Here is a 20,260-nt window from a genome sequence, read left to right on the forward strand (position 1 = left end):
ACCCGAATCACATTTCCTCCTTCGGCCACGACGGCGGGTGAAACCTTATAGTTTTTGAGGCTCTCCTCCTCTTGATCACAGCCATACAAGCCTCGAAGCTTGATTCAAAGTGCGGTGGCCGGAATCATGATTTGAAGTTCAACGGTGGAGTTTTTTGGGCTTGTTCTAGCTAGATCTAGGCCGAATCGGCCTTGGTGCTAGTTATGAAAGTTGTTCGTCGTGCTGAAATCTACAAGATGGGTAGAGATGATCTTCCTGGTTTTGACTTTGATCCTGCGGCGAGTAGGGCTCACGTGCAGCCACTTGTGGCGGCTTGTGGTGCCGCGTCTGGCGACCCCAAAAGCAGTTCTTTGCTTCATTATCTCCTATTCGTCGCTACGATCATGTACGTATGTTTAGTTTTGTGTTTTCTTAACTTTGAGGACCACTTACATTATTTTGGTAGTTTCAATTCGCTTAGTTTCCTATCTGTGAGGATCCGACCGTTAGATCGGGTTGTTATTTTGACATATTGATCCTAGACATATTCCGGAGACCTTGGGTGGTCTTGGATAAGGCTTCGCCTCAATTGGTGAAACCCTCGGTTGTTGTCGGGGTTCATGTTTCAGACTTGGAACGTTTTCGTACTTTGTGTTGTGTTGAGTTGTGACCTTGATGTGATTAGGTGCTTGACGAAGTCGTTTTAAGCGGAATTGATGGTTTTGAGCTTTATCTCGTGTGGCGTGTGAAGACGCATCGGGATTTAGAGGTGAGTAAATCTCACAAGGTTCATTTATGAACGGAGTTACTTTATTATTTGAACTTATTTGTTTAATTGTGAAATTGTTTTCTGGAAATAAATATTTGTTTTAAATTATATGAACTTGATCGTCTACGGTTCATAGGTAAGTTAAAATGAGGTTTTATTATAAAAATGATTTTTCTCAAGTTTTGTGATTGTGGGCTATAGTTGGTATTAGTGGCATTCATCAATGAATGACTATATATATATATATATATATACACGTGAAATATATATCTTGATGGTGTGGCATTGTGAAAAGTATATTAATTGTGATTGTATTCGAGTTATTGTTTTGAGCGTTTACTCTTTTCGGGAATGCAATATATCATGCAATTGTTGATTTATATTGTGTTGAAAGAGTACCTTGAGTTGAGTGTAACATTTTGAGTCATGTGGGACTTTTAAATGTTTTCGGTCTGAGGACCTATTGTCACAGTGGTGATTGAGTTGACTGTAACATTTTTGGTCGTGTGTGACCTTTTTAAATATTTTTCTGGTCTGAGGAGACCTGGTGTCACAATAGTAACTGAGGCAAGAATATCGGGATACCAATCCTTTGGCTGGGTGATTGGTTATGATTCAGTTAAAGCTCTAATCTGTCTAACCATTGTACTTTCATCGGGGTAACTGTGTGTTATTGCAACTCATAAGTACATGTTTTTAAAAGAGAGTTTCGAGTGTATCCTTTCTTTTAATAGTCCAAGGAGGGACATGGTTTCATATTTATTTTGTTGAGTGAACAAATAATATGACTTTGTTACTGTGGTGACGTGATTTGTCCTTGTGAGAAAAGGATGTTGAGTTTTGAAAGGAATCAAGGTGTGAGTTGTTTTCCTTGAGTTGAAATGGTGATTTCCTGGTTTTAATGTGAGTTGTTTGATTTTCTTATTGATTCCTTGTTTTAATTTAATTGTTTGGTTTTAATGTAGTCTCCTGAACTAAACTATATGCAGGGATTACTATGATTTCTATTTATAGATTTTAATGTAGTCTCCTGAACTAAACTATATGCAGGGATTACTATGATTTTGGTGATCACCTCAACTAATTTTTTATGCAGGGATTACAGGTTTTTATTTAGTGTAATTTGTAAGTGCAATTGTGGTTGAGACTCGTAATGAGTCGAGAAATGTTTTATCATGTCATTGTAATGATAAATGCCTCATGTCGAGAGGAAAGAAAAGTCATTTCTTGGGTTGTTGTTGAGATTACAAATGATTTGTTTTATCACGGTGGTGACTTGTGTTTTCTTTAAAAAGAAAAGGATTTTGACTTTGGAAATAATCATTGTGTTGATTTGTTGTCCTTGAATCAGAAAGGAGTTTTGTGGTTATTTGAGTTTACTCACACGAGCTTGCAAAAACTTACCGGGTTTGTTGTTTCAACCCGGTGCACTATTCCATGGTGTAAGGGTTATTGTGTAGGTCAAAGTAACGAGTAACTGTCGTCAAAGCTGAGACTTTGTTGCTATTCTTTCACAAATCTCTGATATGTCGTTAAACTACTAGCTCGATTCAAGTCCGTGGAGTCAATACACATGCACTAGTAGCCCATCTTCTTTGGCACCATAAGCACATTAGCTAGCCACTGGGGATACGTTACCCCCTGATGAACTTGATAGCTTTCAGCTCTTTTACCTCTAATTGTATGGCTCTGTACTTGTCTTGGTTGAAAGCTCTGCATTCTGTTTCACCGAGACAGTGGAAGGTGTGATGCTATGGCTGTGAGAGGCTACCTCGGTTGAGATTCCCGGCATATCCTTGTACAACCATGTGAGTACGAATGAATTGGCCTGTAGGAACTTGACAAGACCTTCTCACACCACAAGCGAATGTTTGGTGCTTATTAGTACCTTTTTATCTAAGTTTCTGATAATATGATCTCCTCGACACCTTTGATGACACCGGGCCGTTCTTCATCTGAATTGGTATCATCGAGGGGATCTTCATATCTGTCCGATAGCGAGAGGTTGCTAGCCATCTTTAGTACCTCAGTCTTACCCTATCCCTAGGAGACTGTTAGTGCGTAGCCATGTCTGGCAATGCTCTGGTCCCTACAGATTGTTGCCACTCCTATTGGGGTGGGTACCTTCATCATGAGTATTATGTCCAGAAACAAAGGTCTTTAGATGCCACAAAGCTGGGTGGCCAAGTATGGCATTGTAGGATGAAATGCAGTTGACCACGATAAACTTTGTTTTAACCGAAGAACAGTTTGGGCTCTCTCCCACTGTGATCGACAAGTAGTCAGAGCCAAATGGTTAAACTATGTCCCCGGAGGAACTGATAAACAGTTTCATTGTCTTGAGACAGCTTTGAGCGTCCACGTTGCAATGACTTCTAGGCATCTTAGAATAACACACTGACCGATGCTCCCGTGTCAATCAGAACCCTAGAAGTGAGGTAGTGGTTGATTTGAAGTGTAATTAGAAATGGGTCATTGTGAGGCATCCTCACATTGCCTTCCTCCTCCTCGTGGAAAGTGATGGATTTCCAATCAGGTGTGCCGTTCTGGCCACCGGCCTTGTGGAAGTTAAAAACTTCTGCGTGCTTTGCCCTTGTGCAACATCTCTTTTTCTGTTGTGACAGTTTGTTCTTCGATTCCCCTCCGTGGATAGTTAAGATCTTTCCATTCACAACGATGGAGCCGACCTGTTTGTGTGGCAAATATCTTTGAAGTTTTCAATCTTGTATCAAGGATTTGATTGTATTCTTTAGGGCCATGCAAAGATTGGTATTATGCCCAACGTCTTCATGGTAAGTGCAATACCTTCTAGTATCCTGCTATGTGAGCTTGCTTTTTGGGAATTCTTTGGCCGGCGGTTTGGGGATTTCATCTCTATTTTCATTCCAGATTGTTTCATATGAGGCGGTGAGGATTGTAAATACTTCGTATCTGGGTGGCAGTGTCACCTTAGAGTAACTGCTCTGTCGACCCCTTTCATCCCTTTAATAGGGTTTGTTTTGATGCTCGATCCCTTTACTCATCGAGTATTTGCTTCGTTTGTTTGGAGAATAGGGCGATCTGCTGGAATCCTGTTCCACTTTTGCTTTTTATGATCCTCCCTTGGTACGGGAGATGGGGCGTGCACCGCTTGCTTTCCTTTTTCAAGTCTCATTGGCGTTTCGCTGCCGTATCTTTTTTGATGATTGTGGGCTGTGTACTTTTCTTCACTCCTCTCAGGCAGCGGCACAAGCATGGTTGATGGGCGATTGGCAATCAGCAGCAGCGAAGACTTGGAATAGGGGGTTAGAGGCCAGATCTTGGCGACAACATCCATGGATCGTATAGTGCTGGTCTCTTCTCTGAGTTGAGTCACTAGGCTATATTTGCAGGGGTGGGTTCGGGCTCTCAGGCTGATGAATGCAAATAGGTGGAGTTTCTTCGCTCTGAGGTGGCAGGACACAGTGGTTCTCGATGGTTTGTGGGGATCTGGTATTACGACTAGATCCGGTCAACAACAGTCGGGTGAGTCGGTGTGGCCTGCTGCTTGGTTTGGGTTTCTCTAATAAGGGGAGCTCGAAGGGGTGTCTTTATTGTGATGGTCTGCGTCGCCGAGGCACCTGGGCAGAGGGAAGAGGGTGGCGGCTCTTTTCTGTTTTTGTTTAGAGTATTGGTTAGGGTTTGAATTAGGTTTTTTTGGTCATTAGTACATCCCTACTCTTTGGTTGAGTCAAACTGTAGTGCCATGGATTTGCTGTCATTCCTGGGGACGAGTTGGCTTATTTTCGGTTTTATCTTATGGTCAATATGCTGACAAGCAATCCTTACACGTGGTCTGGCATCATTGGGGCACGGTGCGGAAGAGGGCGTTGGTTTTTTATGGCGGTTGTCTATGAGGTGGTATCGAGATTTTTGAAATGCTTGTAGCCTGAGAGGCTAGGCGATATAGTTGGTTAGGGGTTGGGTCCTTTTGACTCATGGAGGTCATTGATCATGACACACCCATAACTAGTTTGGCTTTTAGGGAGGAGAGAGGCGAGTTTATGTCCACCACCGGTCATTCCCATGTTATGTAATTTGGCTATTTTAATAAAGGTTTTCTTATTCTAAAAAAAAAATAATTATGTATGTGTTCTCTATGTGTGTATGTCTATGTACGTATGTACATTTTCATTAGGTTGGTGATATGAACTATTTATTATTATTTTATACATATATATATATATATAGAATTATTCTCAGGTGCGGATATCCGCACCTAAGAAAAAAGGTGCGGATTTCCATTTTTTCCCCACTTTCCGATCACATTTTCACATCTTAGCCGTTCAGTTTTTAGGTCCTAATGTATAGATCATCTCTACAAAATTTCAGCCAAATTGGTGATCGTTAAGGCATCCAAAACTGCAATTTACACGAACGGACCGAATCTGCCTAACCGGAACCGTTTGTGTACATTGTTGTAAATTGCAGTTTTGGATGCCTTAACGATCACCAATTTGGCTGAAATTTTGCAGGGGTGATCTATACATTAGGACCTAAAAACTGAACGGTTAAGATGTGAAAATATGATCGGAAAGTGGGTCAAAACTGGAAATCCGCACCAATGAAAAACTGCGGACGTCCGCAGTGGAGAAGGCCTGTATATATATATACTTTCTTTTTTTCCCTTCATAGGTCTAGCTAGATTGAATATCTATTATACATTTTTAGATATATTCAATTGAAGCAATAATGTTTGAATCTCTTTTTTTTTTTTCTAATCTTGTGCACCCTATATTAATGTAGGTATATAAAATTCGTTGGCTTCTAATTGGGTTTAAGATGTTTTTCACCTGCATCTTAGGTTTATTTTGGACAAACTGCATCCAATTAATCAAATAAAGTAAGTTGTCATGTGTCGTGCCTGAATCTGAGAATTTTCAAACGCATACTGCGTCTGTACGTAGCACTCCTTTGCAGCCAAAATAAAGTAAGGTGTCACGTGTCGTGCCTGAATCTGAGAATTTTCAATCGCATACTGCGTCTGTAGTCTGTACGTAGCACTCTTTTGTCTTAGCAAATAAAGTAAGGTGTCACGTGTCCTGCGTACTTAGCATGATTAGCATGAAATCATGAATTTAAATGTATGAAGTACGTCTATCTATCATTCTATCCTAGTAGCGCACATAAAACGATAGTTATTGTCATTGCCTTTGTTCCTGATGTAACGTGACTGGCGGAGGAAAATGTACAGAAGACAACAAAAAGAAAAAGATGGCGTGATCGGCTGCTCATCGGATCAAATGGTTGATGTTCAAGTGTTTAACTGTATTTGGCTTTCTGCAAATTTATATCAACATGAAGCTTCTTTTGCATCATTGCATGCTGCTGTTTAGTCTCTGAACCAGTCAAACATTTCTTTTCCAAATCGTTGCTAGACTGGCAATAACAGCTCATGTCTAGGCATCTTTATCAGTACGGAACTTATCATGCACAACAAGCTTGTAGAAAAAGCTACAAGTTCGTTATACCTATCCAATATTGACTATTCCCAGTCATGCATCTATCGGCATTTTGTAATGTTCTGTTCAGCCAAGTAGACATCTGTGATTCCATAAGCATGTGCCGCAGCAAAGAAACTGGTCAACTGACTGATACAAACGATCAATATAGTCGACTATAGTTGAATAGTCACAAATTTGGTTCCCAAAAGGCTAGCTACAATTACTTTGGTTAAATAAAAATGTGTGATTTGTGAGTAGTGACTAGCTTAACATGTTAAGACACGAGAGTGAATATATAGCATGCATGAAGTTATATCTCCAACAACAATTAAATAAAGGCAGCAGTACAGGTTTTGCATTGGAATCTGGAAAAAGATTTTCTTTCGGTACTTTACGTTCATTAAATACTGGGCTCCGACTAACACAGCTATTGCCTTGTTCGAGTCACTCTACCGGAATCCTGACATGTTGGATTGAATATTAGTTTGGAGTAATTAATTTTATTTTAGGGGAGGGATGCAAAAGATTCATCAATGGATAATAGAGCTAGTTTCAGTGATATGCAGGAGCCACATGTACAAGAATTCTATCAGATTCTTGTTTTATATATTTCAAAGCACATGTTATTGCTAAAGACTCGACTGAACCAAGTGACACGGGAATTAACAAATCCATTAGACTGTGTCACAGTTAGTCCTTGTCAATGACTTAGGTTTGAATCAGACAACTAACCTAATTCTAGACTCATTTTATAACGACCATAAAAATTAAAAATTCTATATTTTGAGGTCCTAAGAAATGAATGAGTGTCAATGGAAACAAAGAAGAACATGATATTTTCAGTCCTTCATGCCATTGTAGTCCATAAAGATAATTCTTAATGGCGCGCAGGTCAGTTTTTATTTTGTTTTGAACATTAATGGAATCTCAGTTATGGCAAAAACTTCAGTAGAGTTCCTTTTTTTTTTTTTTTTTTTTTTTTCCTGATAAGCCAAGGGGGCGTCAATCCATTAAATGTAAATGTGAGTAACATTACAAAATGACTCACTGGGATCTCCCGGCTACGACAAAATTGAGCCATGAATAGAAACCCTGAATTAAAACCCTAGAGAATCTAACATAGTATTACCTTAGAGTGAAGCTCTAAGTAACCAGTGACCAGTAATCTAATGCTACTAGAGAAGGCCCCGAACACAGTCAAAAGCCTTCTCCAATATATTGACAACCCAATAAACTTAGTCCCTAATCCACCTGGATCCCAAATACGGGCCCAAAAGTGAGCGAGCCTAACCAACACCAACCCACCCAAAACCAGCGAGCCCTAAAGCAGCCCATGACACCAGAAAGCAGTTCCAGGCCCATGCCCCTGAAGAAGTGCTTAGGGCACCCAGATCGCCATCCTGACGCCGCCACGCTGAGTCACGCCACCGTCATAGTCCACCATCTCCATCAGCCTCTGCGACTTTCGTCCTCACCAGGTAACTGCCGCTTCCTAGAACTCGGAGCCACCACCAGCCCACGAAGATCGTCAATCTTGGAACATATCAAGGAACACCGTGAGGCCATACAGCCCAAAGCACTACCGCCGCCATAGGTCGGATCAAACCCAGCCACCACACGCCATCGGACACCCTCAGAATCCTAGATAGGGAACCAAGCTGACCTCCTACCAGAGAGCGAACTCGGTCACCATCACACCAGCCCCACCTTCCCCGTGAAAGAGAAAAAGTAGAACCAGGATCCCAAACTCAATTTTCCGCATCAGAGAGAGACTTCGTACGACGAAATTCCCTCAAACAGTTGATCTCCTGACCACTCTCCTTGCTAGCTCCGCCGTGTAGTTTCGAACAGCAAGCCAATAAGAGCTGGATTCCACAACCCACAGGTTGAACAGAAGGGATGTACGACCTCAAGGAGAGTGACAGACAGGCTTCATGGGGGGGAAGAAACCTCCTCGGATGCTTAGGAACTCGACGAGCACAAACCTAGAGATAGGGTTTGCCGCTGCCAGAAGAGAGGGATGAGAGCTCTCATCTCTAGTTTTCACTAATTTTTTTAAACTTCAGTGGAGTTAATCAAAGGAGAAGTTGTATATGCACACCCTCAATTACTTAAGGGCATGTTTATTTACTTGGAATGGGAGGGAATGATTACGGGGTAAAACTATTCCTAAGTTTACTAACACATAAAGGAATCGGGATGATTTCGGATAAAAGTATTCATGCGTTTACTAACACATAAAGGAATCGGGATGACTGTAGGTCCCACCTCCTTATAAGGAATTGATTCCTGAATATTCAAAAATTTGATTACGAAGAGGGGAGATGAGTTTAGTAATCAATATTCCTCCGAAATCAATACCGATTCCTTTCTTCTCCCATTCCAGTTGTCTCCGATTCATGATTATTTTCCATTCTAAGTAAGTAAACGTGCCATAATGGTCCTAATGCACACCTCATATATTTTTTATCATCAAACTTCCTTCTATACCATCCTCATTAATAAATAAAAAACTTCCTTCTATAACATACCATAATAAATAATAAATAAAAACGAAGAAGAATCCACAAAAATAAAATAAGAATTAAATGCTTTATATATCTAAATATTAATAAAATATTCTCTTATAGGATAAATTTTATCTTCGTCTTCATGATACAATCGATCTCTCTGCAAGATCATATATGAACATCATTGACAAATGAAATAATTGTAGTCCACCTGAAAAACTAGCAAGTAACCAAATTGGTTTTAATATATTAAAAGATTTATAAAACCATCAAATACATATTGCATACATGAATACATCATCATCAATCACTTTGATTTCTAAACAACAACCATGGCTCATTATTTACCGATCTTAATGTTGACCATGACTAGAAGGATCATGAAGATATTGACATATATATATATATATATATATATATATATTGAATCTTAATTTTAATATCTTAGAGACATCAACTTGAAGAATAACAAATGTAAGAAAGTTAAGTTATTCAATCTTCTAGTGATATACCAACTTCATTGATGTGAGAAAGAAGAAAGGTAATTAGTAATTTTCTTAGTGATATGTGGCCGAATTAATTAGCAATTAATTCCATGATGAATTAAAAAATTATAATATAAGAAAGAATGTATTAAATAAAAATTTATGATACATAGCCAATGTAATTCTTTTTTTTGAAAATTTTCTTATTTATTTATATCATGAGGAGGGCCAAAGATAGAAGTTTGATGAAAAATTTATACAAACAAATATAAAGAGTGTGCATTAAGTAATTGAGGGGATGCATTTAAAATTTCTCTAACCAAAGGTCTTCTTTGTCCAAATCAATTGATGTCAATTAATGTCTCCATCCCTTATGTTTCCTTCCCTTTTACTCATGGCATTCGAAAAAAGAATCTTGAAAAATGAGTCACTAAACACCCAAAATTTAGAACTTCCAATTTTAACATTATAGATACAAAGGGACAAAGACTGTGGCTCGATCAAGTGTATTAGAAACTCCCAAGAATACCCCAAAAAATAAGAATTACAATTAATGACAGAAGATGTGTGTATAAAGCCTATAAATAAAGCTTATTGGGTTTAAGAACTATAACATACTTTGTAGTCTGTATAGCCAAACAAATTAAACAAAAGCCATGAGATCTTTAACTTTTGAAAAACTATGCCCTCTAGTTTACTGCCTTTTCTTGTATGTTCACCTACTTTCATCGCAAAACTACTTTTCACATTTTGCCTCTGCTAGTTCAACTACTGAAATAGAGGCTCTTCTCAAATGGAAAGCCAGCTTTCTAAATCAAACCTCCCATAATAACCAGCTCAAGGATTGGATTTACCTTCCCAAGACTACTAATACCAATGCCACCAATTCTTCCAGCAACCCCAAGGCAAACGAAAGCCCATGCATTTGGGCTGATATTTCATGCAATGCTGCTGGAAGTGTCACCAACATAACCATTGCCAGTTTCAGTATACAAGGTACGCTACATGAATTCTCATTCTTGTCCTTCCCCAATCTCGAATATCTTGATATCAGCGTCAATAATTTCTTTGATGTCATCCCACCTCAAATCAGTTCCCTCTCAAAACTCCTTTATCTTGACCTCTCTAATAACCAGTTCTCTGGGAGAATTCCACCAGAAATTGGTCTTCTTAGAAATCTTACATTTCTCTATCTCCACAAAAATAATCTTTCTGATGTTATTCCTCCTTCGTTAGGGACTCTGAAATCACTAGTGAATCTATCAATGAGTTATAATCTACTCAATGGTTCAATTCCAGCATCACTTGGTGATCTCATAAACATTAACATGCTCAACCTCTGCAAAAATAACCTCTCTGGCACCATTCCAAAAGAGTTGGAGAACCTGAAATCTTTGGTGGATCTAGCATTGAGCACCAATCAACTCAGCGGTTCAATTCCAAAAACATTGGGTGATCTGACCAATCTTACCACTCTTTATCTTTATTCAAATAACCTTTCCGGCACCATTCCGAAAGAGTTAGGGAACTTGAAATCCTTGGAGTATCTAGCATTGAGCACCAATCAACTCAGCGGTTCAATTCCGACAACATTGGGTGATCTGACCAACCTTACCACTCTTTATCTTCATTCAAATAACCTTTCCGGCACCATTCCGAAAGAGTTAGGGAACCTGAAATCCTTGGAGTATCTAGCATTGAGCACCAATCAACTCAGTGGTTCAATTCCGACAACACTGGGTGATCTGACCAACCTTACCACTCTTAATCTTTATTCAAATAATCTTTCTGGCACTATTCTGAATGAGTTAGGGAACCTGAAATCTTTGGTGTATCTAGCATTGAGCACCAATCAACTCAGCGGTTCAATTCCAACAACATTAGGTGATCTGACCAACCTTACCAGTCTTTATCTAGATTCAAATAATCTCTCTGGCACCATTCCAAAAGAGTTAGGGAACTTGAAATCTTTGGTGATTTTATTGTTGAGCATCAATCAACTCAGTGGTTCAATTCCGACAATATTGGGTGATCTGACCAACCTTACCACTCTTTATCTTCATTCAAATAACCTTTCCGGCACCATTCCGAAAGAGTTAGGGAACCTGAAATCCTTGGAGTATCTAGCATTGAGCACCAATCAACTCAGTGGTTCAATTCCGACAACATTGGGTGATCTGACCAACCTTACTGCTCTTTTTCTTCATTCAAATAACCTCTCTGGCACCATTCCAAAGGAGTTGGGAAACCTAAAATCTTTGCTGGATCTAATGTTGAACGCCAATAAGGTCCATGGTTCAATTCCGACAACGTTAGGTGACTTGCATAACTTGAAATTCTTATACCTCCGTGACAACCAACTTTCAGGCCCCATCCCTCAAGAGATAGGAAATATCCAAAAGTTGATAGATGTGCAATTAAGTGGAAACCAATTTTCAGGTCACTTGCCCCATAACATTTGTCGAGGTGGATCACTTACATACTTTTCAGCATTTTCCAATCACCTGAGTGGTCCAATCCCTTTGAGCTTGAAAAACTGTACTAGTTTACGTAGAGTCTTTCTAGACGAGAATCAATTGACAGGTAACATATCTGAAGACTTTGGTGTTTATCCTAGCCTCAGTTTTATAGATTTGAGCAACAATCAACTTAATGGTGAAATATCACTAAATTGGGTATTGTGCCCAAATTTAACAACCATACGAATAGCGGGAAACAAACTTACTGGTTCTATACCAGCTATGATTGGAAATGCAACCCAAATTCATGAGCTGGATCTTTCTTCAAATGGTTTAGTCGGGAAAATTCCAAATGAGTTCGGAAGATTGACTTCACTGTTGAGGTTGAAGTTGGATGGCAATCAACTTTCAGGTTGTGTCCCTTCAGAGTTTAGATCATTAATTGATCTAGAATATCTTGATCTCTCAGCAAATAAATTCAATGAATCAATTCCAAGCTTTGTAGGTGACTTTCTCCAGTTACACTACTTGAACTTGAGCAACAACAAGTTTAGTCAAGCAATTCCATTTCAGTTGGGGAAGTTATTCAACGTAGCCCAACTAGACTTAAGTCATAACTCACTTGAAGGTAAGATCCCAACAGAAATGAGCAACATGCAAAGTTTGGAGATACTTAATATATCCCACAACAATCTTTCTGGTTTCATTCCAACAAGCATGGAAGACATGCATGGGCTAACGTATGTTGACATATCCTACAATCACTTGGAAGGTCCACTTCCCAACATCAAAGCATTTCAATCTGCTCCTCCAGAAGCATTGCAAGGCAACAAGGGCTTGTGTGGTAACTCAAGTTTTTTGCATCTCTGCAATAACGAAAGCCCAAAAAATGACCATAAACTCGTACTTCTGATTATCTTCCTTGTTCTTGGAGCAATTGCATCTCTACCCTTTATATTTGCTTTTGTAGCAAAAAGGAGAAAAAAGCATCAGCATCTAGAAGAAAAAAACAGGGATGTCGAAATTTCTTTTTCGATATTGAAGTTTGATGGGAAGACGATGTATGAGGAAATTGTAAGGGCAACAAAAGATTTTGATTCTATGTATTGCATAGGGCGGGGAGGACATGGAACTGTCTACAAAGCAACTTTGTCAAATGCTAACATAGTAGCTGTGAAGAAACTCCATCTGTTTTGCACGGATGACGAGAATCTTCAAAAGGAATTCTGGAATGAAATTGGGAAACTAACAGAGATGCGACACCAAAATATTGTGAAGCTTTATGGTTTCTGTTCGCATAGGCGACACTCATTTTTGGTGTATGAGTATCTTGAAAGGGGTAATTTGGCCACAGTGTTGAGCAAAGATGAGGAAGCTAAAGAACTGGGGTGGAGTAAAAGGGTGAATATTGTTAAAGGTGTAGCTCATGCCTTGTGTTACATGCACCATGAGTGCTTGCCACCAATTGTGCACCGGGACATATCGAGCAAGAATATTTTGCTGGATTCTGAATATGGGCCTTGTGTTTCAGACTTTGGCACCGCTAAGTTCTTAAATCCAAACTCAGCTAATTGGACTGCCCTTGTAGGCACTTACGGATATGTTGCACCAGGTAACTGTTTTTCTCTGCTCCCCATAGTATCTATCAAAATTTATGCTTTTGTTTTTAGGCAAATGATTTCTTTTTGAACCTAGCGGACTCAACTAAATGATGTTTATTTGTGTGTGTGTGTTTTTTGTGAGCAGAGCTGGCATATACAATGGAAGTAAATGAGAAGTGTGATGTTTATAGCTTTGGAGTGGTGGCATTGGAGATAGTTATAAGAAGACATCCTGGAGATCTTCTCTCATCTCTATCATCTGGGTCGTCGTCGTCATCATCGTCAACTGCCTTACCTGTCCATCCAATGCCAGTTGTGGATGTTTTGGACCAACGCATTTCCCTTCCGACACATCAAGTTGCAGAGGAAGTGCTCTCGCTTATGAAGATAGCATTTGCATGCCTGCATTCCGGTCCTCAATCTCGTCCAACAATGAATCAAGTTTCTCAACAATTTGAAACTCATCAAAGGCTGCATTTGTCAAAGCCATTACCTATGATAACACTAGGTGAATTGCTTGCTCTCGATGGTTTGGCTTTGGCTATCTGAGAATGTTTTTCTTTCCTGAATTTCACTATTTCAGTGGTCTTGTAATTCTTGTTAAAGGTTGTCTCGTTCTAAAGTTGTAATCTATTTTATTTCTAGTTCTGTACTTATTTGCTCATGCTTTAATTTGGTTGGATTGTAGTTCGAAATGTTTCGTTTACGTGTGCAGATAAATAAAGAAAAGATTTCTTTGTATAATTGCATAGTACGACATTTACACTATTGTGTTCTGTTCTAGTCGTTGTGAAGAATAGTGCTTTTGGATTTATAAGTGAGATGTGAAAGCTTCTAGCCTTTTAGGTTTGGGTTATGGTAGCTTAAACACTTCATTGTTCTGGAGATAGATAGATGCTGGAGATTAATGTTGGCTTCAGTTTTCTTTTGTTTTGCTTCTAGAACAGCATGATGACTCAAGTAATGATCTAGATATCTAGATCGAACTTTTATTAAAGATTGACTAATCTATTTTGAACTTCTGACCTAGCCCTTGTCAATGGTCCAGCCCATTCATAGCGGGCTTGGACCAAGCCGGGCTTTATTGTAAATCGAAGGATCCAAGCCCGTCCATATAAAGCGGGCCTTGTGGGCTTTTTCGGGCCTGGCCTTGCGGGCTTTTTTGGGACGGGCCTTGTGGGCTTTATTTATAATAAATATTTAAAAACACTAATTTTTTTATAAATCTATATTTATAAATCATACATTCCAAAGAGCAACCTCTATCAATTCAAAGAAAAAGGGAAAACCGACCGTTGGATGTGATTATTATAATAAATTATGCGTGTGGTTAAAAATTTAGTCAATTTCACCGTAGTTTCGAACCCGATAGGATTGGTCAACCGTAGTCATTTGTATGTTTTCTTGGTTGACCGATGGGGTGACGACCGTCAAACGTACTTATTTTTTTACATCACGTGGACATAAGAATAAAATTTCAATTTTAATTACAAATACGTTGGTATGTACCAATTTACCTCTTAAAGTTGTATAACTTATACATTGAATTTAAATTATTGAGGCTCATTCTAAAGCAAACACGAAGTGGAAAATGAATTTGGAGAAACCAACTGCTCGATGGAGAGATTGTAATGTTTTATGGTGGTTGTAAAAATTTCAGCTAATTTGCTTCTCGTTTCGAATTCGATCAGCTAGGTCAAACTTAGTTACTCTTATAAACCTATATTTATATATCATACACTCCAAAGGGCAACTTCTATCAATTCAAATAAAATGGAAAAACCAACCATTGGATGAGATTATATAATAAATTATCAGTGTGTTAAAAAATTTAGCCAATTTCACCATATTTTCGAATCCAATCGAATTGGTCAACCGTCGTCACTTGTATGTCTTCTTAGTTGACTGATGGCATGACGACTGCGAAACGTGCTTATTTTTTCACATCACGTCTGTAAATATTCCATCGATGGATGTGCGTGAACATAAAATAAAAACTTCAATTTTAATTACAAAGACGTTGGCCTATACCAATTTGCTTCCTAAAGTTGTATTGACTTATACATTGTATTTAAATTGTTGAGGTTCATTCTAAAACAACCATGAAATGGAATATGAATTCGGAGAAACCAACCGCTCGATGGAGAGATTGTAATGTTTTGTGGTGGCTGTAGAAAATCCAGCCAATTTGGTTCTCGTTTCTAATTCGATCAACTAGGTCAAACTTAGTTACTCTTATAAACCTACATTTATAAATCATACCCTCCAAAGGGCAACCTCTATCAATTCAAAGAAAATGGAAAACCAACTATTGGATATGATTATTACAATAAATTATGAGTGTGGTAAAAAATTTAGCAAATTTCACCATATTTTCAAATCCAATCGAATCGGTCAACCGTAGTCATGACATGTAGAATATACATGCACATATTCTATATAGAAGTATGAGAATGTCTAATTTCACCATAAGCCAAATTACAACAAATTCACACTCACACAAAGAGACACACACACACACACACACACACATATAATGATGATGTGGCACACTGAAGATTTCCAAATATATGTGCTGGGCTTCTAGACATAAACTTGTAAAAGATGTTGCAGATTCCCGTCTAAGATGAACTGCCTTCACTTAAATTGTTATAACTCCTTCTGAAAAAGTCAGAATCGCAAACCGTAAAATTATTTAGAAACTAGACACATGGGCCTTTCCTTGAATATAAGGTACAGCTCCTAATTCTATCCGACCAGTTTCAGTAATTCAGCGAAGTTCGGTTCTAGACATGAACTTGTAAAAGATGTTGCAAATTCCCGTCGAAGCAGAACTGCCTTCACTTAAATTGCCATAACTCCTTCTAGAAAAGTCGGAATCGGAAACCGTAAAATTTCTCAGAAACTAGACATATGGGCCTTTACGTGCATATAGGGTACAACTCTTAATTCCATCCAAGTAGTTCCCAGTAATTCAACGAAGTTAGGTATTCTGCACAACAGTTTCTGTGTTGCAGATTCTCGTTCAAGCTGAAATTCCTTCACTTAAATTGTGATAACTCATTCTAGAAAAGTCGGAATTGCAAATCGTAAAATTTCTCAGAAACTAGACACATGGGGCTTTCGGTGCATATAGGGTACAACTCCTAATTCCATTCGAGCAGTTCCCAGTAATTCAGCGAAGTTAGGTATTCTGTACAACAGTTTATGTGTTATTTATATAATATTTTTTGTTTGCGGGCTTTTACGGGCCGGGCCTAGCTGACTTTTGCCTGGGCGGGCCGGGTTTTTGCTGGCTTCTGAACGGTCGGCCCACTACCCACCAAGGCGGGTTTTTGCTGGCTTTTTGACAGGCCGGGCCGGGCTTTTGGCCCTTAAGGCCGGCGGGGCCCACTTGATCCGCGGGCTTTTTGATGAGGCCTATTTTGACCAATGTAAGGCTATTATCTATTTTGAACTGCTCTTCATTCTTTAGGGAGAGATGTGTTGCGGTAGCAGATGATGATAATGTAAACAAGACTGTAACTAGTAAACTGCTCCAGAAACTTGACTATCAAGGTTGTTGTTTTTATTTTAAAATGGGTTAATTCCTGTTTACCCAGAATTCACAAGTTTTTTGCCCACTTGCACCAACAAGTTTGTATTGTGCCTAATTACACAACTCTTTTGGGGAAAAGACCTATAAGGGTAGTCTTTTCTAAACTAGTGCCTAATATGTCATATGCTGATTTTTAGGTCTAACCCTTGCCTTTTCTTAGGAAATCTTGTTCAAACTCTTAACAAAAACAAATCTAGCCTTCAACATGCCCAAGATTTTCACCTAACGGCTCCCTGCCTAGCGGTTAGTTTAACAGGCGGAATCACTGCTGCTTGTTTCTATCTTAAGCTGAGGCAATTTTTCTTTAGAAAAAGAAGATTTAGACCTTAAAAATAGTATCGGAAGCAAGGAAAAGACAGATAAACACATTTTAAACATCAAACATTAAAAATATAAAGACAAGGTGGATGAGCAATCTGGAATTATTTATTTAAACATAATTACAGATTAAAGAGGTATTCAGAGCCTCAATCTCAAGTAAACAACAAAAAGCTGTTTAGCTATCCATAAGAATGATTATAGTACTTACTTGAAATGAAAGCACACTTCTTCACACTAGACAGGAAGGGAAGCACACTGCAATACTATTAGAGAGAAGACTCTTCTGCTCAATTTTCTAATATGGAAGCTTTCGAATCTAGGATTGATCTCCTAATTTTTTGAATCTAGAATTGATATCGAAATTTTCGAATGCCTTCTAAGAGAAGCTAAAGCCCCTTATATAGGGAGTGGAACTCAAATTACAATTGAAAACAACAAAATGTACAGGATGACTCCGTGATTTCCTGCTTTCCTAAGTGCTCCTGCTGGTGGAGGTCGGAATGGGAAAAGCATATTCCTTTAGGTGAAATGTTTTTCACCTGCTTTTTGAAAAGCAAAAGTAGTCTTTTGGAAAAATCCAAAAGTACTTTCGGTGCTTTCTACACCTACTGCTTCACATGTTTTTGTCTATTTCTGAATTGTGACCAAGGATAAACAAGTCGTTATCTGCCTGGGCCATTCGAGCAGTTGTTGCATTATCTTCGACATCTGTATCAACATACATTTTGTAGTGGATGTCTGTTTCAAGTCTTTCCACTCACTGTAAGCATGCCAGTGTCGAATCTATCTCTTTTCTGGTGAGAGATAAGAACAGGTCACTGCTGACTACGTCACGATGATCGTAAGCAGTGATAATAGTTTTTTCTCCTGCTGCCAGGAAGGTATTATTGATATCTTCATAGATGATCTTCTTGATGTATTCCAGAGTCATGGCCTTCATCCAGGGGATACTTGAGTTTGGCTGGCCATTGTATCCAACACAGGCGGGCTGCAGATATTTCCTTTGAATAATTCTCACATAATGATATGGAGAAATATACTCAACCTCACCGTTTGCCTTTTGGATCCATTCTGGAGGAGTGGATCTGAACTTCAGACGAAGCATACAGTCATTTTTTCTAATGTTTTTGACTGTGTTGACAATGATAGGTGGCAAACCTTTCAGATCATCATTTGTTTTAGTCCAAAGATTATGGACAAAACCATTTTCAACAAGCCAGAGCTTGTGTTCTTGAGGATGTTCACTATGAACATTGACTAAATATCTCCCAACATAAGGTCCTGCAGTGATAAAGAGAGTTGGAGGAACTTAGTCTTCAGAATTATGACTTCCTATCAGACTATGGAATTCATGCCAGTCTGATTCATTGAGTGCCATGATCAGGACCCTAGCACTTTCTGGGCTTTCAAAGAAGTGAATTTTTTCTTTCCTTATAGCACTCTGTTGACCACTGCTTCTTTCTTGAAAGGCAAACAAAAGATTATCCAGGATTGCCTTCTGGTGATAAGCTAGTCTCCTGCCAGTTCTGAACACAGGAGCATCAAAGGTTCTTAATTCATAATTAAAAACATTTATAACTCCAGTTTGAGTTGGTCTGCTTTTTGGCAAGGCAGCAGCCGTTAACGATCTTGATGAGCCTTTACCGTCTGTCGTTTGAGACGGGCTAGCCAATCCTTTACCCTGAGATTGATCAGTTGTGGCCAGTCCTTTTGGACATAGCAGAAACCTTTTGAGGATTTTTTCTTTGGTTTCTTTGGTATCCTCTTCAAGCTCATGTTCTTTCCCAGTTCTTCTGCTTCTGGGATTACGACCTTCGTCATCATCTCTTTGGTTGAACATTGCCATTTCTCTGGTCAATGCGTCTGGAAGATAATTCTTGTTTCCTGCAATTAATTCAACATTATAATCATATTGGTTAAGAAATAATTGCCAATTTGCTAATCTTCCTCTATCAGCAGCTTTGTCAAGTTTAAAATTTTTGAAATTTTTTACTCTAGCACAATCGGTACGGACAGTAAAGGGTTTTCCAGGAAAAGCTGGAGAATTTAAAATTGTTTTCTTGACAGCTAAAATTTCTTTTTCCCCTGTGGGATAATTCAGTTCTACAGGGCTAAACTTGCCGCTACAAAATTTGCATATTTTTTCAATGTTAGTTCCAGGAGTTTTTGCTAGAACCACACCAGACCAATAATTATCACTCGCATCTGTTTGGAGGATAATTTCATCATTTTCTTCTGGTTGTTGAAGAGGAGGGAGGTTTTTGCAGAGATTTTTTATCTGCTTCACAATTTTTTCATCATCTTCTGTGAAGTTCCATTTTCTTTTGGAACTTGTCTTTGGAGATAACATTGTTGTTAATCCTGATACTTTAGGAATGAAATCTCTTCCATAATTTATGACACCAAGGAATCTCTCTAGACTCTTAGCATCAGGAATTCTATCTGGGAATTTCCAGATCTTCTCAAGAATATGAGGTTGGAGTTTTATGACTCCATTCTTGATGTTTATTCCTAGGAAATCAACTTCATCGAGGATAAAGAAGATTTTCTTTTCACCTAGGATAATTCCATGCTGAACTATCAGCTTTACAACCTCGTGGAGGTGTTTCATGTGTTCTTCTCGTTTTTGGAGAAAACTAGAATGTCATCTATGTAGATGACACAGAACTCCGCAACGTGCTTGAAGATGTTGTCCATCTTCCTTTGGAAGATTGAGAGAGCTTGCTTGAGACCAAAAGGCATTACCAGCCATTCGTAATGACCTTGTGGTGTTCCAAATGTAGTGAGAGGTACACTCTCAGGATGCATCTTGACTTGCCAAAAACCCGACTTTGTATCCAATTTTGAAAAGACTTTAGCTCCTTTGAGCTGGTTAATCAGTACTCTTACTTGAGCAATTTGATAACCGTCTTTGACAGTCTTCTTGTTGACATCTCTGTAGTCAATCACCATTCTAGCTTTTCCTCTGAGGTTTTCTGCATGATTTCTCATGTAGAATGCTGGAGCATGATGAGGGCTAGTGGAAGGTTGAATTAATCTCTTGTTCAGGAGATCTTCAATTTCTTTTTTGAATTCC

The 20,260-nt window shown here is 38.8% G+C and overlaps 1 protein-coding gene across 1 annotated transcript; it reads left to right on the top strand.

Annotated features, from left to right (window-relative positions):
• The first annotated feature begins 236 nt into the window (after positions 1–236).
• LOC112179469 (probable leucine-rich repeat receptor-like protein kinase At1g35710) lies at positions 237–13,814 on the top strand. The gene is made up of 5 exons (XM_024317886.2): positions 237–389; positions 665–748; positions 4,120–4,252; positions 9,986–13,276; positions 13,411–13,814. Exons 1-5 carry the CDS (start codon positions 237–239, stop codon positions 13,812–13,814), a joined length of 4,065 nt encoding a protein of 1,354 aa, XP_024173654.2.
• Positions 13,815–20,260: the final 6,446 nt, after the last annotated feature.

The sequence above is a fragment of the Rosa chinensis genome, chromosome 7, assembly GCF_002994745.2.
Source record: "Rosa chinensis cultivar Old Blush chromosome 7, RchiOBHm-V2, whole genome shotgun sequence".
Classification (NCBI taxonomy): Eukaryota; Viridiplantae; Streptophyta; class Magnoliopsida; order Rosales; family Rosaceae; genus Rosa; species Rosa chinensis.